We start from the raw sequence: 26,410 nt of genomic DNA, 5'->3' as shown, positions 1-26,410 counted from the left end.
CTGAGAAAAACAAACAACGGAAATAAAGAAGTTATAATAATAATCAGTTTTTATATAACGCTTTATACACCATGTCTCAAAGCGCTTCCAACATTATTACCCCTGATCACTGGGCCTTTTCATTCCTTAAACCATCTCAGTTCCCTGGGGAGTATACAGCCTGTGCCGCCAAATATGTAGCGCGCTAAGCTAAACCAACCACAAGAACCATCTCTGCCCTCACAGGTACCCATTTACCCCTGGGTGGAGAGAAGCAATTATAGTTAAGTGTCTTGCTCAGGGACACAAGTGTCACGACCGGGATTCGAACCCACACTCTGCTGAACAGAAACACCGGAGCTTGAATTCGGTGCTCTTATCCGCTTGGCCACGACACCCCATATCAACATAACCAGCAAGCTTTTCCAAGTTTTTCTAAGTATACATCCTTTTCAGTGAGGGGGAGTGTTTGCATTGAATTACTTATGTCAATAAACTAAATGGAAAAGCAGTTAAATTGCATGGGGCACTCAGCAGCAATATCGATTTGTGCATGATTCAATTAAAACTACTGTTTTTGAAAACATGGAGATAACAGGTGTAAGTTGTCCGATGAAAAGGATGTGTCTTTTTAGCCTGTTTCTTTAAAGACAGTGGACACTATTGGTAATTACTCAAAATTATTGCTAGCATAAAAACTTACTTGGTAACAAGCAATGGAGAGCTCTTGATTGTATAAAACATTGTGAAAAATGGCTCCCTCTGAAGTAACGTAGTTTTTGAGTAAGAAGTAACTTTCCACTTAAATATTTGACTCTGATTTCGAGACCTCAAAATTTGATTTTTAGGTCCTGAAATCAAGCATCTGAAAGCACACAACTTTGTGTGACAAGGTTGTTTTTTCTTCCATCGTCAACCAAAAGACCAATCCACTAAGCTCCGCCCCATTCCGTATTGACCAATCACAACGCAACGAAGGTCCAACAAATAAGGTCCGACATGCGTGCAAGTATCTTGGCGCGCGCGGCAGAGTTGTGCAGAAAGGCATTGGAGAGCCCCACGTGTTCTTGCTCACACGTGCGTCGTGGGCGGAGCCTAATGGATCGGTCTATTGAGTTAAAATTTTCACAGGTTTGTTATTATAACCATATGTTGAGATAAACCAAGTGGGAAGACTGGTCTTTGCCAATTACCAAAGGTGTCCAGTGTCTTTAACATGATCCCATGATTAACATCCCATACGAAGGACAAAGCAATAATTGGTTCTGCCTTAACGACACAAGTGTCAAGACCAGGACTCGAGCCCACACTCTGCTGATCAGAAACATCAGAGGTTGAGTCCAGTTAGCTTTTCCCACTCCGCCACGCAACAAATGGAGTAAGGCTAAGGGGCAAGGATAAGGGGAAACGTAAATAAATGCCAGCTCTCTCTGTTTGGTAAAAATCTTACTTGTAATATTCTTCGATTCTGCTTCTCTACACTCTGAAGATCCCGATGCTCCTTCAGTAGGTGCTTGGTCAGAGACAGGTAATGCTCCTTCAGGAGTCCCTTGTAGGCGTTCTTCCGCTGGGCGGAGAAGATCTCACTCACTGGGAGAGTCAAGTTGAACTTATCAGCAAGGATTCTGAAGAACAGAACATCCACACTCCAAAAATGAATGACCGAGTAACAAACCACAAGGGAAATGGACTGGGTAAGTTTTAAGTAGCTTGGGTCTGAGCTGTGTGTAGCCCTACATGTATGTTGGCCGTTTCTGTCTCTTTCTCTCTCTAGTAGACATAATGCAGGGGCAATTCCATGGTCAGTCGCATTACACTTTTCTGTCTCATTTCTTGATCTTGGTGCTAGTAGTTCTATGTGAGATTACTTTCCACTAAGTTCCTAGGCTGATTTGTACTTGACACCCAAGGCTTTGAAGTAATGATTTTAGAAATGTTGTGGTCTTTGTGCTCTTAATGTTATAACGTTGTAAAAAGCGGTCAGTCACACTACACAAAAAGGGCATGGTAAAAAATACACTGGTCACAATTCAAAAGTTTCCTCTAACTAAAAAACTTGCAAAAGTTTTACTACATGTATCAAACAACTTTTATACATGAGTATCCAACATGATACTTATAAATGGTCAGCAACTTGAACTTTTAGGCATACATGGCAAAACGATAGTCAGTCGCATTACGGTCAGTTGCATTACAGTTTGTCCAGTCAAATTAGCAAAGCTTACATGGAGCCCCAGCTGAGTTCTCATTTGGCAAAATTGGGTTCATTTCTTGTCAACAACTAAAAATAAAATGATTTCATATGTTAGCTATAACTTCTAAGTGGAAAAAAAGTTGTGAACCCCTCTTGAACCATTGAGTGTCGCTCCCACCACAGCCTGTCTCACCAGTGCTGCTGAGTTCGGTGATATCACAACCCAACCCGACGTCGGCCCACGAATCGATGGCACGATGGTCTACCTATCAAGCCTGGTCCATACTTCCTGCGAATGCGATATGAATGTTGACGTCACAAATTCGCAACAAATAATTCCCAGGGGTTGAGTTGAGCTCAAATCTCTTGAGAGTTGTAACGTCAAATTCACGTCAAATTTGAATCGCATTTACATTCGCAGGAAGTATGAACAGGGCTTTAGTCAATGTCTTTGAAAGGGAAACTGCCAACCAAAAGCTGGAAGGTTCATTTTGTAGAGCGCTGGTACGTTAACCCGGAGAACATTGGTTCGAATCCCGCTCCAGTCAATTTATCTTTGTTCAAACCCAACCCACTTTACAAAAAATGAGTGATCATACAAATTTTGCTTGATGAGAAATTTTCACCGATGTCCTAGAGGTGGATGGCAAGAACAGATACCACTACGACAACCCGACTTACCGGTTTCTACGAGGCACTATCCCGGCGTAGTCTTCTCCGCAGTGTTTTAAGAAGCTGCTGATGATGGAGATGTGAGTGTGGTTCTCTTTATCTGCCTTCAGGACCGATGAGAGCAGCGTGTTTAGAGAAGGTAGACCTTCTTTCTCCGTGAACACTCCTCCGACAATCAACTAAAAAAAAATCAAAAAATCATTGAGGACAAAGAACTATTTTTAACAGTATTATACAGGGGTCAAGTTTGAGTAAGGACTATCCTTGACTATATAGCTCGACTGACTTGGCTCAAACTCTGACCTACATGCATAGCTGTATCCATGGCTACGCACAAAAATATTTGCAAGAACTAATTCACAACTATAAGCCTTCAAGGAACCTCCCCTCCCAATCACAATTTACCTGTTCATCGGCATCAACAAAGTCATCAGCCAACAAGCCTTTTCAACGTCTTCTTCCACTATTTGGAACAAACTCCCCCAAAACATCAAAGACGCACAAACTCTTGATCAATTAAAAATGCCTTTACAAAACTCATTTGTTAAGCTCTGATTAATTCTGTTCTCAATGGATTTTGTACAGCGCATTGGGACTTTATAAGAACGGTTTATTTTTATAATTTTTTAACTCTGTCTAGTCGACAATAATTGGACTATAATAAGGTGAGTTTTGCGGTAACACCATGTTAGTCCAGCGTTCTCTTGAAGACGACCAGAGCATACGGTTCTTTTCAAAATCAACACTACTCAAAAAGAGAGATTTTCACATGATGCTACAGCAAACCGCACTTTATCATCAAAATCATGTTACCTGGGCCCAATTTCATGGCTCTACTTACCATTAGCAAAGAGTAGCGCTTGGGGAAGCAGGGAATTCTGCACTTACATCAAGCGTATTTTGCAGCTCAGTAGGGAATTTTTGCTTGTGCGCGTGTGTACTCCATGTTACAATGTTTTTTCATTACACAGCTAGCGCAGAAGTTTTGGGCCCAATTTCATAGCGCTGCTTAACGGTAAGCAAATTTTCGTGCTTACTGTAGAAAAATTTGCTAAGGTTCAAGCGTATTTCACAGGTTAGCAGAAAAATTGGGCGGCGATATTGCAGGTTTACCATGGATTTGCAATGTGACGTCATATGTATATTCCAGTGCGGTAAGCCCGGAAGGTTAGCTTGCCTTTTCGTGTGCTTATACGGTTAGCAGCGCTTTGAAATGGAAATCAAATCAACGCTATCAAATTGGGCCAGGGCTTGCCCTGCTGCAAGAGAAGAATGGTGATCGTAAGCGCATAATTTGGCAGTTAGCAGAACCATGAAATTGGGCCCAATTTGTTTTCCCACCACACGTTACTCACCTCTGCTAAGAAACGGAGCTCTACTCGAATCCTGCTGTCAAAAAGGACCTAGAGAACAAGAAAAAAAGAAAACAAAAATGAATTCAAACAAGATTTGTTGAACTGCCAGCTTCATATGGACTATCCTTATTATATAGGCTTATAGAACTTCAGATTTTCAGAAAATTTGAATCTCCTTTCACCAAGAACAGGACGTGCTACATGTATGTTTTAGTGTTTGGAAAACCATAATAGTAGGTGTGTGCCATTGATCTCAAGAGATCAATGGTGTCTGCAAACAAGTCCCTTGCGCATGCGTGTTTTTCCTTGTAAGCCCTCTAAAGCTTGTCGCGCCGTTGATCATCAAACGTGTACAACGCGCCCGACCTTATAATAATAGTGGCTTCTTTAATAGTGCGCATATCCGCTACTCAGTGATGCTCAAGGCACTTTAACATACAGTATTTCCTGCAAGTTTGAATTATGTGATCTACTCCTTTTTTAATGGTTTACAAGGAGCTGTGGCGCAATATGCTGCCAAACAAACCAGGAACACCCGGGCAAACCCATTCTCTTTTCAATAAGTGCACTGGGTACTATTACTTAACACACGAGACCAATGGCTTTATGTCCACCTGAAGGACGAAGCATCATGGTCAAGTGTCTTGCTTAAGGACACAAGTGTCACGACTGGGACTTGAACCCACACTCTGCTAATCAGAAACACCAGAGTTTGAATTTGGTGCTCTTAACTGCTCGGCCATGACACTTCTTGTCTTGACCACGGCAATGCTCTTTTCCACAGTCTTCCTAACAACCAGATTTCCCGACTTTAACGCCTCCAAAATACCGCTGCTTGCATTGTGACTATGTCTAAGAAATCCTGTTCTATCACCCCCATTCTTAAATAACTACAATGGCTCCCTATCTCTCACTGAAACATCTTCAAGCTGATGCTCATTGTCCACAAAGCTCTTAATGGCAAGGCTCCCCACTATATTTCTAAACTGCTTCAAGTTTACACTCCATTAAGGAATCTTCGATCAAGTTCCATGCTTCTCCTCATTGAACCCATGTCTCAACAGTCATGGGGTGACAGGTCTTTTTCTTCAGCTGTCTGGCTGTGCCACGTATTTGGAACTCTCTACCACTTAATCTTAGATCTTGTCGATGTACCACAAAATTCAAATCTCTTCTCAAAACTTATCTTTTGTCACAGTTTTTCAAGGACTCATTTTGTTGTCTCTGTTTTTCTTTGTTTTTGTTTTTGATTTGTTTTTGATTTTACTGTGCCTTGCCGCCTATTTATGTTTCCCAAATGTCCTATCCAGTCAATATAATAGAGATAAAAGCTTGTATCCTTACCGGTTCTTTCTTTGTTTCCTTTGAATCTTCTTTCTTTGCCTGTGCCGGGTGACACTTCTGTATCGCCTGTTGAAGGTGGGCTGAAAACTCAGCGTACCGCTGGTGCACCAGGGAACAGATGTGCACTGCGCAGCTGATGTCGGCCATCTTGAATTTAGACTCCACGATGGCCGTGGCCACTTCGCCGACGTACTTGGTCAAGTTGAGGCTGTTAAACTCTGCGGTTAAGGAATCCCGCTGTTGCTCGGTCAAGGTTTTCTGCGGAGAAAATGATGGTTTCATTAGTGGCCATTCAGAAAAGTCAATGTTAAAAGACACTGGACACTATTGGTTATTGTCAAAGACCAGTCTTCTCATTTTTTCACTTAGTGTATCTCAACATATGCACAAAATATAACAAACTTGTGAACATTTGAACTCAATTGGTTGGTGAATTTGCAAGATAATAGTGGAATATAGTACAACCTTGTCACTTGAAGTTATGTGCTTTCAGATGCTTGATTTCGAGACCTCAAAATCTAATTCTGAAGTCTCAAAATAAAATTCTTGGAAAATTACTTCTTTCTCAAAAGCTACGTTACTTCAGAGGGAGCCGTTTCGCACAATGTTTTATACTATCAACAGCTCCCCATTGCTTGTTACCAAGTAAGTTTTTATGCTAACAATTATTTTGAGTAAAAACCAGTAGTTTTCACTGCCTTTAACAATTTTTGGCCAGCTTGTTTTCTCAGTTTATGCTCTCTTATCTCTTTGTTTTTCTACTTTCACCACTTTTGAATGAAAGGTGGTATCAACATTGGGTTTTAAGAATAATATTACAGCATAGATTATGGTCTTTTCAAATGTTTAACAGAAAATGAAAAACGACAGACAACTCATTTTGCCTGATTGCATCGCAATTTGTTAGTCTTATCAGTGCCACAACAGCCTTTCTTCTTTTACAACATTTTAGGAAATTCTACATTATATATTTGGTTTGCGGTAACACCATGTGTGTATCTACTTGCCAGGTAGAGTTTGTTCTTTAGAGAACTGTCTTTCTTTATTCTACTAACAGGGAGTAGATTTACAGGATGTTCGGGAGACTTCTCAGTTCTGAAAAGAACTGTCCTGCTTTTTAACTACTACCCTGGCGGAAGGTATAGAAAATTGCCTGGGACTACCCCTCCCGCAGAGTCAGTTCTTGGATTGGTCTCAATGTACCGACTAGCTGAAATTTTAAATGATTGATAAACAAATGTTCACCGTATATCCAGACAAAGGAAAACATTTGTGATGGAATCGTTTATTACTCGTAAAAAACTCACCAGCTTTCTGACAAATGTAGAGTTCTTTTTCATACTTGAATCAAGTTTCATGAAGAAGGATTCGTCTGGTCTCTCAGCTAATCAAAAAGACAAAGATATATTGTAGCATTTAAAGACAGTGGACACTATTGGTAATCGTCAAAGAGCTGTCTCCGCACTTGGTTTATCTCAACATATGCATAAAATAACAAACATGTGAAAATTTGAGCTCAATCGGTCATCAAAGTTGCGAGATAATAATGAAAGGAAAAAAAACCTTGTCACACGAAGTTGTGTGCTTTCAGATGCTTGATTTCGAGACCTCAAATTCTAAATCTGAGGTCTTGAAATCAAATTCGTGGAAATTTACTTCTTTCTCAAAAAAATATGTGAGTTCAGAGGGAGCCGCTTCTCACAATATTTTATACTATCAACAGCCATTACTTGTTACCAAGTTTTACGCTAACAATTATTCTGAGTAATTACCAATAGTGTCCACTGCCTTTAATTATCATATTATAAGTTATCACACAAGCGCAAGTGGAATACAGAAAAATACAGCACTTCTGCATCCCATATGGGTATGGGACGCAGACCACTAAACTTGTTTGTATTCCACGAGGGCGCGTGTTATAACGAACTTATCTTCCAGTTTCACGTAAGTCAAGGCACAAAGTTTCAAATTTCAAAACGTTATTTTGCGACGAAACCACAAAGTTTAGAATGTAATTTTTGCACTGTCTGTATACGTAGCGTGACCCATTGACATTCACATTATGCACTGTATAATAAAAACAGAGGAAGTAGTATATAAAACAGAGGAATTAGTACATGTTTTTATCCCCCTAGTAGTTTGAGCATCTGATTGGTGGATTAGCGTGTACTGGAAGATAAATCAATATAAACCACAAGGGAAACTGGCTGGGTAAATTATTGAATGATTTTCGGAGTTGAACAAAGAATTGACTAGAGTGGGATTCGAACCAACGACCTCCGGTCAGGTAAATTTTAAATGATTTGGGTTGTAACAAAGCCAAATTGTCTCAGAGTTTGAACCTTTTGCCAAATAACTTCAGTCAAGTACAAGTCCCCAAAATTGAGACTCAAGACCGAAGTCCGAGTCCTGGACTGGAGTCCTACATGTAAGGCAGGCCAGATACTTCACGGAGGCAATGTAGGAGATTGCCTCCATGCCCCCTGATCACTGCCTTGGTGCCCTTGAAATGCTCCAGTAGAAATTTACAATTTCCTCATACACTGTAGGGTGCCCTCCACGGATAAAATGCCTTGGTGCCCTTGCACTTTTAAAAACAAAGCATAAAGGCCTGACAGTGCTTATGCAAACTTGGCTCCTGTTTAATACTGTTAAAGGCAGTGGATACTATTGGTAATTGTCAAAGAATAGCCTTCACAGTTTGTGTATCTCAACATACGCATAAAATAACAAACCTGTGAAAATTTGAGCTCAATCGGTCATCAAAGTTGCAAGATAATAATGAAAGAAAAATAACCCTTGTCACAAGAAGTTGTGTGCATTTAAATGGTTGATTTCGAGACCTCAAGTTCTAAATCTGAGGTCTCGAAATCAAATTCATGGAAAATTACTTCTTTCTCGAAAACTATGGCACTTCAGAGGGAGCCGTTTCTCACACTGTTTTATACCATCAACCTCTCCCCATTACTCGTCACCAAGAAAGGTTTTATGCTAATAATTATTTTGAGTAATGACCAATAGTGTCCACTGCCTTTAAAATGAGTTCTACGTCTTCCAGAATTTCAGGTGTTTTTAATTTTTTTTTATACATTTGGATCATAGGAGTGCTCTTTACCAAGCAGAATTTGGCGTCCTTGCCCTTTAAAAAAACGAAGCATACGCAGGCCTGCGTACAGTCTTGTGGATTTTCCCTCCAATTAGGAGACCCTGTCTCGCATAAAGAATCTAATCAGTAACTTCACCTTCAGAGTTCCCATCCATCAATTTCATTACAACTAATTGGTGACCAACCAAAACATCAATTAATCTTTACCGTTCTTGTTCAACCTTCTGAAGTCATGTTTTATAAATAGCCTCCTTAAAGACACTGGACACTATTGGTAATTGTCAAAGACCAGTCATCTCACTTGGTGTATCTCAACATAGATGCATAAAATAACAAACCTGTGAAAATTTGAACTCCATTGGTCGTTGAAGGTGCACAAGATAATAATGAAAGGAAAAAACAGCCTTGCCACACCAAATTGTGTGCTTTCAGATTCTTGATTTCGAGACCACAAAATCAAATTCTGAGGTCTCAAAATCAAATTCGTGAAAAATTACTTCTTTCTCAAAAACTACGTTACTTCAGAGGGAGGCGTTTCTCACAATGTTTTATACTATCAACCTCTCCCCATTACTCGTTACTAAGTAAAGGTTTTATGCTAATAATTATTTTGAGTAATAACCAATAGTGTCCACTGCCTTTAAACCTACAGTTTTAAAGATAATGATGGGAAAAAGTCCCCTTTCAAAATTTTACTTGCTGAGTTGCTTTAGTTTTTAAGACTGCAAGGGGTTGGGTGGTACCGCTGTTATTTATAGGGAGAAGTTGCCATGAAGAAATAGCCTCTGTTTTTGATTGAGAATCCAAACAAATAAATTACATTGTTCGCTTGCTTTTGTTCCATGATTATTCACCGATGCAGGTTTTTTAAAATTATCCCTTTGATACAAGTGAGTCGGAGCATGAAAGAAGAACCCCAACACAAAGGTAAACAAAGGAAATCAAATTCAGGCATCAAATTTAATTTCAAACAAATTTTAAAAGCAGTGCATGTTCACTTTCATACTAACCTAATTAAAGGAGACAGGAATACAGAGAAACATATTGTGCTTCTTGCTTTCTGCGAGATTGGATTGGATCTACCTGTATCTAAGATACCCTTTTCTTTGCCGTGATTAAACGTATCAAATAATAAACAACAAGGGATTCAACTTCAACAACTCAAGGAAATGGATGACAACCGCAACTTGACAACTAATGGCATTTGAAGGCTAAAAAAATACAGCAGAGTGACAAAACATCTCAAGAGAAATGTAACAGCCTTTCTTCATCCGAACATTCTGGTGTCGTTTCTCTGTTGTCTTTTCTTCGTCGTCATCATCTCTCCATCATTGTCTGAGGAAATAATTCTAGAATAAGAAACGACTCGACACAATGGAGTCCGGTGGCAATGTTCTCACCGTGATCAAAACCGTCATTGCTTTTTCAGCCATTTTAGGAAACGGCGTGGTGATCGCTGTTATGACGATTAGACGTAAACAGTTCAGCTCTCTCACAAATCAACTTATCCGCCATCAATCAATAATCGACTTAGTTTCTGGTGTGGTGTTCTTCGTTTTTGAAGTGGTAGTTTTACGACTCACTCCAATGAGGATGAAAAATGATCAGACTTTCCTCTGGGAGGTGCTCTGCCGATTCGTTCTCTACGGGAATTTTCTCTTCGGTCTGACAGTCTCATCCACATACAACTTGGTGATCATTTCACTGGAGCGTTTTATGGCTACTTGCTACCCAGTCAAACATCGTAACTCCTTCACGTATTTCAGGATCAAAGTTGCTATGGGTGTGGCCTGGGTAATCGGTTTAACATACTCGGTACCCGCCGCTTTAGCGAAGTATATAAACGGTGAAGGAGAGTGTGCCGTGTACTCTCATTTAACAAATATGATATTCGTTTTGGGTATAATGCTTGAATATCTGATCCCTGTGACACTCATGACATTTGCGTATGTTCGTATATTCATCGTTCTTCGACGCAAACTGGCTGGCGCGCAACAACAACGAGACGGTATCATCGGAAAGGCGAAACGAAACGTCCAGGAGACGATGCTGATCGCTGGGATCATATTTATAATATGCTGGACACCGCTTCAGATATTCAGGTTTCTCGTCTCCACGGATATATTACACACAAAATATTATTCGTCGGACGCTCTGAAAGTTGTTACGGCCATTGTCATGTGCAACATGAGCGTCAATCCCATCATTTACTGCTTCAAGTATGAACATTTCCGCAAACAACTTCTTCAACTTCTGCGCAGTCGGTTCCGTAGGAACCGAGTTCAGACTGAAGTGGAGACTAATGCAATGTCGATATCTATTGACCCAATACAGCAAACTACACAGGCTGACTAAATGTCACAAGGGACTTGTAGCGGAGACTAAGCACAAATATAGCAACTTTGTGGAAATTTGCATTGGGATACTGAATATTCATTTTGGTTTTACCCATATAACCAATGTGTGTTAGCACTGTATTCTCAGTACTTTTCCGAGCTCTGTGAAAAAAAATCACAGGCATATTACTCGGGTGGGATTCGAACCCACAACCTCTGCAATTCTAGTCCAGTGTCTTACCAACTAGACTGCCGAGATTGCCCGATAGCTAGAGGCAGTTCAAATCCTATATTTTAGCAGCAGGTAACATAACGATATAATAATATTATATAGCGCCTTATCTACCCCGGGATGCCGTCTCAAAACGCTCAGTGTGTTTCCTCCAAGGACTGTGGAGCTTTGTGTTGAAGTAAGAGAATTATTGCCTTTTTTAGCACCAAGCAGTAATGGTTTACAAGGTGCTGTTGCTCAATATGCAGTCAATCAAACCAGGAACACAGAAGCTGACCTCTTCTCTTGTGCATTACACAACACACGGGTCCAACTGCTTTATGTCCCATATGAAGGAAGCAGCAATAACGATTAAGTGTCTTGCTTAAGGACACAAGTGTCACGACTGGGACTCGAACCCACACTCTGCTGATCAGAAACACCAGAGGTTGCTTCCAGTGCGCTTGACTGCTCAGCCATGTGACCGGCCGCAGTACTAAATATAACTAGACATGAAGTCAGCTGCAAGCTAAAGTGTAAATTGCATACAGCTTTTTTTTTTCAAAGAATCAACATACAAAACAACCCAAAAAACTTACTGAACTTGTATTTAAATCTTTTTTTAAACTGACACAATTGCACAGATGGTGTTTTTGCAGGTTTGGTTTTTGCCGACTTTTGCAAGAGCACCGATTTCCGATCGGATTTGAATTCTCGATTGATTCCCCACCCACCTCTTATGCAATTTTCCACAATCACGATCACCGAGCAAGAACACAATCCATTTTTTTTTTTCAAACATAGTGCGTTCCTGTCCAATGAAGAGTGTAAAATTTAATCAGAGTGAGTATATCAGAATGTTTCGCCCTTGCTTTGAAACAGAAAACTCACTAAATAAAAAAAGGCCTCAATTGAAATGAATAATTTGCAAATTATTCTAAACTCGTTTATCAATTATCAACACGCTGCTGACATTGTTTGAAAAGACAAGGCTAGTGACAAAGAAAACTATAGCTTAACAAATCTGCTTAGCAGAGACCGTTGTTTAAAAGGAAATGTATACCTTTGGTTTTTTGGAACCCTTCAATTGTTTAAATCCCATATGAATGTGGGCCTGATGGTTGAGTGGATAAGAGCACCGAACTCAATGCTTGAGCTCTGGTGTTTCTGTTCGGCAGAGTGTGGGTTCGAATCCCGGTCGTGACACTTGTGTCCCTGATCAAGACACTTAACCATAACCTTCTCTCTACCCAAATTCTACCCTAACACAGCTGGCGCAGAAATTCTCTCTTGGTGCGGTCTTCTCTCTTGGTGTATTTCAACATATAAAATAACAAACCTGTGAAAATTTGAACTCATTTGGTCGTCGAACTTGCGAGATAATAATGGAAGAAAGGACACCCTTGTCACACGAAGTTTTATGCTTTCAAATTCTAAATCTGAGGTCTCGAAATCAAATCCATGGAAAATTACTTCTTTCTCGGAAACTCTGCACTTCAGAGGGAGCCGTTTCTCACAATGTTTTATTCCATCAACCTGTCCCCATTACTCGTTACTAAGTAAGGTTTTATGCTAATAATTATTTTGAGTAATTACCAATAGTGTCCACTGCCTTTAACATACAGTATTTTATCAAGGCGCTTTAACATACAGTATTTTCCTTCAAGGGACTTTGTATGAATTATGAGATCTACTCCATTTGTAAATGTATGTAAACATAGAACAATGGTTTACAAGGTGCTGTGGCACAATATGCAGCCAATCAAACCAGGAACACCGGGGCATATCCATTCTCTTTTCAATAAAGTACACTAGGTTCTTTTACGTTCGTTACACATTACACAGGACCAACGGCTTTACGTCACATCTGAAAGACGCAGCAACAATGGTTTTAAAAGTGTCTTGATAAAGGACATCAGTGTCACGACTCTCAAAACCCACACTCCTGCTGATCAGAAACACCTGTGCTCTTATCCGCTCAGCCACGACATGGCACATCTTTGAACTTTCACAAGTCAGCCATCAGTTTATCATTGGAATGTCACAAAGTTTTCATCAACCACTTCAATAAATCAATTAGTATGTTGCATACTCTACCATCTCTCAAAACGGCGGTGTTGAAAATCAACAATGGTAGCAATCAATTTAACAACTGTCTCCGCTATAATTTCTACTTTAAAAACATTTAAAGTGGTTCTGGCGAACCTTCAAGGGCTCAAGGAAAACTCCACAACCATTGATTATAAAAAACAGATTGCAAATAATGAACATCTTTTAGAACGGAATGAACTTAATTCCAAACCTTGACATGAACATCTCCGCTGTAATTTCTACTTAAAAAACACTTATAGTGGTTCTGTCGAACCTTCAAGGGCTCAAGGAAAACTCCACAACCATTGATTATAAAAAACAGATTGCAAATAATGAACATCTTTTAGAACGGAATGAACTTAATTCAAAACCTTGACATGAACCTCTCCGCTGTAATTTCTACTAAAAAACACTTATAGTGGTTCTGTCGAACCTTCAAGGGCTCAAGGAAAACTCCACAACCATTGATTATAAAAAACAGATTGCAAATAATGAACATCTTTTAGAATGGAATGAACTTAATTCAAAACCTTGACATGAACATCTCCGGTGTAATTTCTACTTAAAAAACACTTATAGTGGTTCTGTAGAACCTTTCAAGGGTTCAAGAAAAACTCCACAACCATTGATTATAAAAACCAGATTGCAATAAATAAAATATGGAATGAAATAAGTTCAAAACCTTGACTGCATTTTTTATTTTTAATTTTTTTTTCAATTTATTTCAAGACTGTTATGTCCCGACTTTTTAAACAATTCTTTGCTGGGGACAATCATTTCAAGTTGAGGATTCACAGAGGACAGACGGAAGAAATCAAGTCTTCGAAGACGAAAACAATTTATTGCTTCGTTTTGTCTAAATCATCAAATCGTTTGGAACGAAATTGTTTATACTTGAAGAAATAAACAACAGGGTTGACACTCATGTTACATGTAACTATAGCTGTAAAAACCTGGAACAGCTCAATTGTCACAGCAAAGTCAATAGCTCTGGTAGCTATGAGAAGTCCTAGCACTTGCATCATTGAAACAATGGATCTCAATAACATTATTCTTGTGGCCAACATCATCATCGTAGTTTCAGCTCTCGATCGTTGTTATGACGATAAGACACAAACAGTTCAGCTCTCTCACCAATAAACTTATCCTTCATCAATCCATAATCGACTTCATTTCTGTTGCGGTGTTTTTTTCTACTGGAAGTTATATTCCTTCCAATCATATTGTCAGGGATTCAAGTCAGAAAAGATTTTCTCGGTGAGATACTTTGCTGGTTTTTAAACTCTGGTTATTTTACCTTGGGTCTGACTGTCTCGTCCACCTACAACTTGGTGATCATTTCACTGGAGCGTTTTATGGCTACTTGCTACTCAATCAAACATCGTAACAGCTTCACCTATTTCAGGATCAAAGTTGCTATGGGTGTGGCCTGGGCTATTGGCTTTACTAGCGCAATTGTTTCACCTTGGGTGATGTTTGTTAACACCAAAGGAGAGTGTGAAATGAACTACAACTATGTGAATATCTCATTTGCATATAGTTTCACACTTAATTATCTAATTCCAGTAACACTTATGACATTTGCTTATGTCCGTATATTTATTGTTCTTAGACGCAAACTGGCCGATGGTCAACAGCAAAGGAACGGAGTTCTGAGTAAGGCTAAACGAAACGTCTTAGAGACAATGGTTATTGCTGGCATCTTATTTTTTATCTGCTGGACACCGATGCAAGTGCTAGGCTTTCTCATAACAACAAGAGCTATTGACTTTGCTGTGACAGTTGACATGTTCCAGGTTTTTACAGCTATAGTTACATGTAACATGAGTGTCAACCCTGTTGTTTATTGCTTCAAGTATAAACAATTTCGTGACCAACTTCTTCAGCTTGTACGAGGCCGCTTCAATCGAAACAGAGTCCACATTGTGGAGTCCATATCCGTTGAACAAACACAGGAAACTGCAGCCACACAGGCTACACAAAACTAACAGTATTCTCTGCATCAAGTGAGTTGTGTACTGATTTGCACATATTTAGTTTGGCATATATCTACATGTATCACTTATTTATGTCCAGACTCAAAACACCTACTGCTTTACGTCCCATCCAAATGATGCAGCAATAATGGTTATCTTACTTAAGGACACAAGTGTCACGACTCAAACCCACACTCTGCTGATCAGAAACATCAGAGCTCGAGATTGGGGATTTTATCTGCTCAACCACGACAGGGAACATCTCTAAACTTTCAAGAATCAACCTTCAGTTCATTACTGGAAAGTCACAAAGTTTTCAACAACCACCTTAATAATTCAATTAGTATGCTGCATACTCTGCCATCTCTCAAAAGAAAATCAACACTGGTGGTTACCAACTTAAAAACTGTCTCCGCTATAATTTCTACTTTAAAAACATTTAAAGTGGTTCTGTTGATTGATTATAAAACACAGATTGTAATTAATTTAATTCTTGTAGTAGGGAATGAAATTAATTCAAAACCTTGATCGAATTTTTCGACTTTAGATTTTTTTTATTTTTCAATTTAAAAAAGAGAAGAAACTACTAAAGTCTTGACTATTTATTTCCAGACTGTTAAATTTATTCTGATGGCCTGACTTCTAAAATAATTCTTCTCTGGAGATGTTCATTTCAAGTTGAGGATTCAGGGAGGACAGACGGAAGAGATCAAGTCTTCAAAGACAAAAACAAAATATTGCTTCGTTTTGTTTCAACATCAAATCGTTTCAAACGTGTCTCCAGACTTGAAACAATGGATCTCAATAATATTATTCTTGTGGTCAACATCATCATCGTAGTTTCAGCTCTTGTAGTAAACGGCATGGTGATCGCTGTTATGACGATAAGACACAAAGAGTTCAGCTCTCTCACCAGTAAACTTATCCTTCATCAATCCATAATAGACTTCATTTCTGTTGCGGTGTTTTTTCTACTGGATGTTGTGTTCCTTCTTTTCATTTTGCCAGGGATTCAAATCAGACAAGATTTTCTTGGTGAGATGCTGTGTCCGTTTTTAAACTCTGGTTATTTTATGTTGGGTCTGACAGTCTCATCCACATACAACTTGGTGGTCATTTCACTGGAGCGTTTTATGGCTACTTGCTAACCAGTCAAACATCGTAACTCCTTCACGTATTTCAGGATCAAAGTTGCTATGGGTTTGGCCTGGGCAGTTGGCTTTACTAGCGCAACTTATGCCCCTTTGGTTATGTTGGTCAACACAAAAGGAGAGTGTCAATTGAACTACATGTACAACTTTGTGAATATCGCATTTGTATATAGTTTTACGCTGAACTATCTCATTCCAGTAACACTTATGACATTTGCTTAATGTCCGTATATTTATAGTTCTTCGACGCAAACTGGCTGACGGTCAACAGCAAAGGAACTGAGTAAGGCTAAATGAACTGCTTAGAGACAATGTTTATCGCTGGCATCTTATTTTTCATCTGCTGGACACCGATGCAAGTGCTAGGACTTCTCATAACTACCAGAGCTATTGACTTTGCTGTGACAATTGAGCTGTCCCAGGTTTTTACAGCTATAGTTACATGTAACATGAGTGTCAACCCTGTTGTTTATTGCTTCAAGTATAAACAATTTCGTAACCAACTTTTCAGCTTGTACGAGGCCGCTTCAATCGAAACAGAGTCCACATTGTGGAGTCCATATCCGTTGAACAAACGCAAGAAACTGCAGCCACACAGGCTACACAAAACTAACACCCGTTTCAGACAGCCGAACCAAATAGATTAGGAGCAACTCTAGGTCGACCAAAATAACCTTTTGTTTCAGACAGGCGAACTTAACATAACATTTACATTGTCAAGGCTCATGACAAGTTCCATTTCTGAAACCAAGGCGCTCCAGAGTCGTTCAGAACGACGGCAACAGTTAATCTTTTGACTTCTGGCGCGTCCAGTCACTCCTAACTGTTCCAGACTTTTCATGTACAAGCTTTTCATATGTACAATAATTCAAAATTTGGTTTGGTGCAACTCTTGAGCGCCTGTCTGAAACGGCTGTAACGGTATTCTCTACATCAAGCGAGTTGTGTACTGATTTGCATATTTAGTTTTGCATCTTTCACCTATTCTTGTCCAGACTTATAACAAAAGTGATTCAACAACACTCTCTGAGAGTGAAACACTACTGTTAAATGACCTGTAACACCCAGGCCTGATACTTCAAAGAGGCAACAAAGGCAATTGCCTCTATGCCCCCTGGTCATTGCCTTGGTGCCCTTGAAATGCTCCAGTAGAAATTTACAACTTGCTCATAGCGTGCCCTTTACCAAGGAGAAACTGCCTTGGTGCCCTTGCCTTTTCAAAAACGAAGCATACAGGCCTGATTACCCCATCACCGGACTAGTCCTCACTATTTTCTGGAAAATGTAGCCGAAAGGACTTTTTACGATCTGTTTACGAACCTCATGGATGGGCACGGATGGGTTTGATCAGGATGGTGCTCCGGGACTTTGAGCCTGATCAAAATATTTGGCTGACCATCTCGTTCTGCATTTAGACAGATTGGCAAAAAACTTAAAGCGAGGGGGCGTACAACGAACGGAATGGAACGGGAAGGCGTACAATGAACGGAACGGCCGTACTATGGACGTGCTAAACGTGGTGCCGTCAGGGCGTCATGTAGATGTGGACACAGACAGACTTACTATGTCCGCGCACACAGACCGGGTCCGTTTGCAGCACAGTCATCCCTTTTACAGACCTAACTCATCACCAGAATTTAAAAAAACTAGGGTCGCATAATTCAAAAATGTACATAGTCCCACATACCTTGCAGAAAGTACTGTACCGTGTGTCTCAAAAAAACCTATACACTTTTGAAATGGCTGCCGAATAAAAAGTATATGATGACGGAGGAAATTGTTTAGGTGTATGGATAGCTAATGGTCTCAACTTTCACATGGCACCAAAAAGTCTGAAAGTAATTGATGGTTGGGTGAACACTGCTCATTTTTGTGAAGGATTGAAAAATAGGCTGCGCAGGAATTAGCCTTCCCTTCGTGAGAGGTAGTCCTTTGTAGCTTAAAGTCACCTGGAAATAGATTTTTTTTTCTTTCAAACATAAGAGTATATGCTTACGAACAATAAAACAATTTTTTTAGTAATTGTTTGTCACGATTTATATGTTTAAAAAATACATGAAGTTGTTTGGGGGGCTGACTCCGCCTACCCCTTTTGTGACGTCAATCGAGGCAGACTTTGCCTGCAATGCGTATAGTAAACACACGTGCAAAGTACATGTACGTCCAAGTCGTGAGTTGGTACATTTCAAAAAGTGTTTTTCTGCATTCAGCAGCAATACACCTGGTCGGCATTAGAGGAAACAAACATTTTTTTTTTTTTTTAAACGTACAAACTCACGACATGGTCCGTACATGTACTTTGCAATTGTGTTTACTCTACGCATTACAGGCAAAGTCTGCCTCGATTGACGTCACGAACAGCGCCCTCTCGAGTCGGGGTCTACTCTTAAATTTGTAAATAACATAAGAACTGATTTTTTAAAACCTTAGTTAATTGTTTATTCACATTCCACTCATCAAAACACATATATTAGTGACAAAAGCTTTATTTTGAAAAAATACCACTTCCAGGTGACTTTAATACAATTCCATCCAAGATGTCTGCTACTTCAGGTCAATGGGTAACCTGAAGAATAAGTAGCCAACATCTGTGACATTCCTGTTTTCAACAAGCCGTATTTGAATAATCAATTTACTTAATCCCCATCTGGTCATTAAGAAAAAACAATGAAATGTTCAACTCCTCTTACAACAACTGAAATGTTGGGTGAAAGTTTTTATTCAAAGTTACAGATGTGTAAAAAAAACACAGTTTGTAACATGGAAGTTGCAACATGTAGCCTACCATCACCCCATCCTGACTCCCGTGATCACACCACTGAGTCTACTAGGGAAAGTTACAATGCTACAAGAACAAAAATACAATTCCTGTTCACTCATGAATTTAAAAATGATTTAATAAACCATACAATTCACTCAGCAAACCCAAACTGATCGCATTTGATCATGAATTTATCAAGGAAGGCTAACTAAATTGAGCAGTGCTCACCCAGGCATGAATTATTTTCCTGATTTTTTGGTGTCATATCAAAGTTGAGACTATAAGCTATCCATACACATAAACATTTTGCCCTAGAGTCGTATCATTTTTATTCGGCAGCCATTTCAAAAGTGTATAGGTTTTTTTGAGACACACGGTATGTTAAAGCGCCTTGAGTGTCACTTAGTGACGGATATGCACGCTTTTTAAGAAGCCACTATTATTATTATTATTATTTCTAGCTCAGCTACTATGTATATCGATGTATGATACCAGTTGAGTAACAAATATCATGTTGCTCAGAACTTTGTATGAACCTCAAATTAGAGACTTGATGTTTTAAAAAGGAAAACCCAGTACAATGCGATAACAAAGTAAGCACTGATGCTTCAAATGGTCTCAAATCAAAAGACAAAATTTGAATAACCTGCGTACCTCCTTCAGACAGATGGGGAAAAAAATTACAAGGGTTCAAGGATGTGAAACTGTTAATTAAGGTTGCATTCAAAATAGCCATTATTAAAATAAAACAATTATTTGAAATTGTTTCGACCCAGCCATCCACCACAAATTTAGATTTTTAAATATTTGGTGTCTTAAAAACATTATCTATACACTGAAGAACAAAGTACTGCCTCAAATGAACCAGACATTTCAGATCAAAAGTCCCCAGCATCAGTAGTTTTCAATGGTTTTTCCTGGCTTAAACAAAAAACTTTATAGTTTAATCAGGAATGAAATTGACGATCTTGGCAAGCTGCGTATATTTACTTCCTCTTTTTGTTGACATAAATAACAATTGAATTTTGATAATCAGTTATTTCTTACGACCCAACACCCACAATTTGGGAAAAAATAAGAAAAATTTATTAACATTGACTATTCTGAATGGCCCTTATGGACCCATTGCATGACGTCACACTCTCAAAAAGGAGGCAGACCATTGGACAATAGCTGTTCTCTGTGCGTAAAAACGTGCGCGTTACCTCAGCATACCTGTAGCGTTTCACGTTATAAAAGCTATTGATTTCTTACACAATACAGAAAGCGCCTCCAAAAAGTGCGCGTTATTTTGGGTGTCAACTCTCTTTTGTATGTATACGACATTGACACCCAAAATGACACCCAGGCAAGGCACATACGCTGAGCGTAGCACAAGGGGTCTACAAGCTAATTGATTGGTTCTTACCTGCAGCGGCCAGGTTCTTGGCTCGTAGCCGTAGCTTAGCTTCTTTCCTCTGCACTGCTTCAGCTGCAATCTCAAACGCTTGTTTCTAGATTAAACGATCCAAAATGGTGAGTTTTATTACGATCATCAATCACAATCGTTAATGAAGTTTCAAAAACTCAGAAATATTGACTGTTTCGAGTGCTATGGGTAAAACCAGTACTCCTTTGATGATGCTGGATTGGTCTATATTCCCTCGGCGACGTCTCAGAAACCAAGAAGAAGCTGCTGCTATTGGTTTCACAATGGTTGCTATGGGATAGTACAACGATATACGCCTCTCTTAATATTTATGCATGAGGTACGCCACAATGCCGACTCAAAACAAGGCGATGGGCACAGCCACTGGAAGTGATGGGGGACGTGCGCCCATAGCCTCATTTTGGGTAAGAATTATGACGTCATGCATAAATATTAAGAGAGGCGCATTGGTTCCTATAGAGTCTATAAGCGACCTTAACTAAATTGAAGAGACAATCCTTCCCGTTCAACTTGACTTCCGAAGTGACCCCCAGAGCATTCCATTTTTCTTCGGCTTCGCCTTTGAAAAAACAAAAAATCCGAGCTCACCCAGGGAGTCCATAACCATAATTTGATAAAACCCCATACATTACACTCAGACAGACTCCCAGGTACAGAGTAGTTGCTGTTGCTACGAATATAGTTTCACTGGTTGCTATGGGTACAGTATATTGGTTGCTACGGGTATAGTGTTTCAAGCTTGCTGATCGCTATGGGTATAGTTAAGAATTTTTAGTTTGAGAAATTCCATTCTGTTTAAAAAAACTGGTCTCTGAAAAAAAAACCTTTTCTACACAACACACTGCGAACAAACAATCTTGTTAGGCCTATACCTTGGTAACAAATTGTGAAGTTTATTGGTCGAGAACCAATCGGTGATATAACACAAAGACGCATGTTACATGGCTCGGGGGTCAGGTAACATGAAAAGTGATATATACAACAGTGTATATCAGCTTGATCGTTCCCAATGTTGGTTGATTTCCAGCAATGTGTACGAAACACCGGGTTCGAGGGAACAGTTAATAATGAGTTTCTTACTTGAACTGTTCGTCTGCTTATTAAACTATGCATACGCCGCCTCCAATGTTTGAGTATGACCACAGAACTTCGAGAAGAGGGATAAAAATGTTACCAAGGTATAACAAAGCAACTGTTGCACGCTGAGACTGGGGACCATGGGTTTTGTACACCCTCGGTGGCAGATAGCACCCTCGGGTGTACAAAACGCCATGGATCGCGTCACAGTGTGCAACAATTGTATATTGTTACTCAGTTTAATGAAATGCAAAATAAACCAGTTATTGGAGATTTCACTCACCTGTTCTTCCTCCGCAAGCTTGGCGTTGGATTCTTCCAAAAGACGCTGAAAGGAAACAAAGAGAGAGAATAAATTAATATTGAATTTTCCTCGTTCATAATTTATTTAAAATTACCAAATTATTATTATTATTGGTGCCCCCCTCAAAAGTTCTCATAGACTTAAAGATTTTTAAATGGAAGTGCACTGTGAAAAAAACTAAAATGGCCTTCTACGCATGCTACAAGTAACAACATAAATCCCTTCTGACTCCCCCAGCTATTAAAACCAATACGTATGGCTCCTGCTCTTTCCAATATGCAGTAGTTCAGTTATGGAACAGTCTTCCAGAGGTTGTTAAACAGGCTGAAACATCAGATCAAATCAAAACCCGGGTGAAAACACATCTGTTTACTTTGTACAAAACCGCTGATTTTCCCTTCACAGCGCCTTGGGACCTCACGATGATGTGCTATAGACCTTTTCGCAAATACCGGGGCGCGCGCGTAAAGCTTGGAATTAGGTGCATTGTGGTCTTGCTGGTATCCAAATTTGATCCATATCTATCCCACAATGCACCTCATTCAACAGTCTGCGCTTGCACATTGGTATTTGCGATAAGGTCTATGTAAAAACTGTTTAATATTATTATTAGTGTGGGATTCAAGTGTGGGTTCGAATCCCGGTCGTGACACTTGTGTCCCTGAGCAAGACACTTAACCATTATTGCTTCTCTCGACCCAGGGGTAAATGGGGACCTGTGAGGGCAGAGATGGTTCTTGTGATTGATTTAGCCGAGTAGCGCATTTGTTGCACGAGGCTGTATACTCCCCAGGGAGCTGAGATGGTTTAAGGAGTGAATTAAGGCCCAGTGACCAGGGGTAATAATTTGAAGCGCTTTGAGACACCCATTCGGGAGTGAAAAAGCGCTATATAAACTCAAATATTATTATTATACTCCCCAGGGTGCTGAGACGGTTTAAGGAATGATTTGAGGCCCAGTGACCAGTGATGACAATGTTGAAGCGTCATGAGCGTCACTGCGGGACGTACCTGATCGCTATATAAGAAGCCATTATTATTATTATTGTTAAATATTACCTGTTCTTCCTCCTCTTGTCTCTTGATCTCAGCTTCTTTCTTCTCCATCTCAATCTTCTTCTGCTCCTCATCCCGCCTCTTCCGCTCTGCCTCCTCCTTCTCAAGCTCCTCTTTGGTCTTGACTGGCTTCTTAATCACCGGCGCTGGATCCGACGGCCTCCTGTCCTTGTCCCTCCTCCTGTCCGTGATTCTCCTCTCGGCTTCCCTGTCCCCGTCTCTCGACCTACCAGATGTCTTCTCTCGACCATGCTCCGAGGCATGCTTCCCCTTGTCCTTCGCTTTTACAGCATCCTCTGGTAAGATAGCCTTCTCCTTAGTAGTTAAGACAACCTTCTCTTTAGCAGAGTCCGATCTAGCACGCCCATCGATTGGTTTTGGTGCTTCTTGTTTAGTTGGTGTTTTCGGGTCAGGAGATGCTGCTCCTTTGCCGCGAGTACCTCTGTTTGCCACTCTCTGTGCCGAGTAAGACTTACCCGCCCTGTCTCTGGCAGAGTCTTGGCTTGGTGCATCTTGTTTCGCTGAGCTGGTCTTGCTAGACTCTTGCCTGCTTGTTGATGAGGTGGACTTTGCTTCCGTCTTACTCTCCGAAGTTGAACTCTGACCCTTAGCGTTATTATTCAAATTCGCTGTGTCCTGCACACTCTTCGCTCGCACGTCTCCTTTCTCTGTCGTCGAAACTTTCTCAGTTTCTTCCGGAGCAGGGTTTGGGAGGATCACTAAGGACTTCACTGATTCAGTGATGACCTTAACATCATCCGCTGAGTCCACATTTGCTCCTCCATCACCACACTGACCTTTGACATGTCCAGTCTCATTTGTATCTCTCTCAGAAACTAGAGTAGGTACCATCTGGTCAGCTCCATCTCCTGAGGATAATTTTGAACTACCGGAATTTTGAGGCGAGTCTTGAGTGTCACCTTGCATAGATGCTTTTGATGTCTCCACAGTCTTCTTTGTGTCTTCTTGTTCAATCAAAGTGGATTCCGTTTCATTTTTATCGTCTGTAAGTTCTGCTTCTGCGTTTGAAATGCTCTCATTGGGATTCATAGTATCTAATTGTGGTGACTCACTGACATTTTCAATCGAGACATTGTAAGATAGTTCTTTAGACGTGTCCGACTGAAGGATGGGTGTCGCGAGGTCATCGGAGGAAACAGCTTCTTCAAGAGGCTCCTTCTGTGCATCCATGAGATGGTTACTTTCTCCATCCTCAGCCTTCAACGGTGCATTCTCACTGACAGGTTCTTTCGACACTGCGACAACGTCATCTATGATTGCATCTTTGAGGGTCTCATCAATCTTTGCTTCAGCGCCGTGGCTGCTGTCTCCTTGGCAATGCTCATCTGATGTTCCTGGGTTGTTTACATCTGGGCAAAAAAATTATAAAGAATATTATTACATTTTTTAACACACTGAAAGGTGCATCAAGTAGTCAAGTTAAAGGCACTGGTCACCTTTGGTAATTGTCAAAAACTACAATCCTCACTTGGTGTATCCCAACACATGCATAACATAACAAATCTGTGAAAGTTTTGACTCAATTGGTCATTGAAGTGCCAAGAGAAACCCTGCCCATTTACACCGCTAGGTGAAGAGAAGCACTTACAGTCAAGTGTCTTGCTCAGGGACAAAAGTGTCATGACCGGGATTCGAACCAACACCCTGATGACTTAGCCACCACAATTTTGACATGAATCTTTTAAAATGGGTTTAAAAATGTGAGGTTAGAGACTTGTATTTCTCCCCCCCCCCCTCCCCCACAATCACAAGAACTCTATCTATTGAAAAATGAGTGCATAGCCAGTGTTGTAGCCACGGTGGGCAGTGCAGGGTGGGCCTGTCCAGAACAAACAAATTTCAACCAGCACTCTGAGCAAAATACACTGTGCTGCCCAGCAAAATTTTCCCCTCGATTGCACTTCAGCAATGATGGCCCCATTTATGTGTAAACATGAGCAATTTTGTTGAACAGCTCACCCTTGGTGAACTGTTTTGGGTTAAGAGCCCACCACTAAAATTGGTCTATCTACAGCCCCGCTTCGAACTCGTCTACATAATCACCTTGTACAACATCTTGGGAGCAATTCTCGCTGGTCCCTTGTTCCTCCGTCAAAGCTTGAGACGAGGAAATAGAATCATCTTTGACTCCATCAATCTTATCTCCAACAGAAAACTCACCGTTGTTGTCATCCTCCTTCAAACCCTCTTTGCTGTCTAAATTTGCGGCCATTTTCATTCAAGCCATTTTTCGGTTTGAAAATATAATAGTCTGTGATAATTTGATGTTATTGAAAGACAAGCAGTAAATCCATCTTTAGATGCATGTCTCCACTGATGAAACTGTAGAAAATGAAAAGAGCAAACCACTGAAATGTTAATACATAACACATGAACATTGTGTTTTGGGTAATCTTTTCATGGTATTTAAGGGAACAAAGCGAGAGGAGGGTTACGTTATCGCAACTGGTCCAAGCTCTATGCTTACACTAAAGTCCACAAACATATAGGGCTCGAAACTGACATCGGACCGCAGGCCCGAGGTCAGTGGTGAGTGGCAGTAATTATATAGCATCGGGCCAGTAAACTCTAGTTTCGATGACATAACCCTCCTCTCCGCCGCCGGGAGGAGGGTTACCTTCGCCACCGTCGGGAGGAGGGTTAAGTTAATGCAACTAACCTAAACTAAGTAAACTCATGACTACAAAAGTGTGTAGGTCTTCTAGAGTAGAGTATCTCATTTGAGTGAATTAGATACTAATTTATTTTGTAGGGGCCTAACAAAACAATAAGTGATGGGTAGCAGGACACATAGATTTTTTTTTAGTGACATAATTTTTCAAATTTTGTTTTTTAATTTTACTTAGTGACATGTGGAAGAAAACAATATTTCAACAACAAAAATAATAGGCACTTTACACAGGTTGGTTGACATGATACATTCTATTCGAGAAACATGCTTATATACCTCGATAATGGGGTATTTACAAACCACGTTTTACCTCCAAGATCCCGCACAGTTACAATTACAATACACAAATTTACATACACATTCCCGCACAATGCACAATTAGTACAATCCCCCCTCCAAAACAAGTACAAGTTAGGCAGAAGTGCTTTGGCAAATTAAGTTGGTTCCCAAGTTTTATTTCCAAACAAAAAATTGGCCCATAATCGAACTGAGCTCTAACAAGAAGCAAATCGTCGTTTTGGCAGAGATATTTATTGAGAAGAGGGTGGTAAATACCAGAATAAAAGCAAAGAAAATGCACCCAACCTACCTGGAAATTCGCCGTGGCGAGTTGTCAGGTTAACTGTCGATTGGTGGCGCTCTTCAACATTACTGTTTATATTTTTCAGATTTGGTT

The 26,410-nt window shown here is 40.1% G+C and overlaps 1 protein-coding gene across 2 annotated transcripts in view; it reads right to left on the bottom strand.

Annotated features, from left to right (window-relative positions):
• The window catches only part of LOC117302118 (regulator of nonsense transcripts 2-like), a 51,846-nt gene extending 25,496 nt beyond the window's left edge, over nt 1–26,350 (bottom strand). The window contains exons 1-10 of one of the 2 annotated variants that reach the window (XM_033785929.1): nt 26,324–26,350; nt 25,107–25,385; nt 23,046–24,412; nt 21,966–22,010; nt 20,585–20,669; nt 6,852–6,928; nt 5,545–5,802; nt 4,201–4,248; nt 2,855–3,024; nt 1,430–1,604 (exon numbers count right to left, since the gene is read on the bottom strand). In XM_033785929.1, coding sequence (XP_033641820.1) covers nt 1,430–1,604; nt 2,855–3,024; nt 4,201–4,248; nt 5,545–5,802; nt 6,852–6,928; nt 20,585–20,669; nt 21,966–22,010; nt 23,046–24,412; nt 25,107–25,281 — 2,400 coding nt within the window. In that variant the 5' untranslated portion in view covers nt 25,282–25,385; nt 26,324–26,350. Of the gene's footprint in view, nt 1–1,429; nt 1,605–2,854; nt 3,025–4,200; nt 4,249–5,544; nt 5,803–6,851; nt 6,929–20,584; nt 20,670–21,965; nt 22,011–23,045; nt 24,413–25,106; nt 25,389–26,323 lie in introns of those variants that run through there. The other variant, XM_033785921.1, reaches the window with a different exon arrangement.
• Between the last annotated feature and the right edge of the window lie 60 nt (nt 26,351–26,410).

This window comes from Asterias rubens, chromosome 2, assembly GCF_902459465.1.
Source record: "Asterias rubens chromosome 2, eAstRub1.3, whole genome shotgun sequence".
In the NCBI taxonomy this organism is placed as follows: domain Eukaryota; kingdom Metazoa; phylum Echinodermata; class Asteroidea; order Forcipulatida; family Asteriidae; genus Asterias; species Asterias rubens.
The sequence above is the reverse complement of the archived record's forward strand: the minus strand, read 5'-3'. Positions and strand labels throughout refer to the sequence as shown.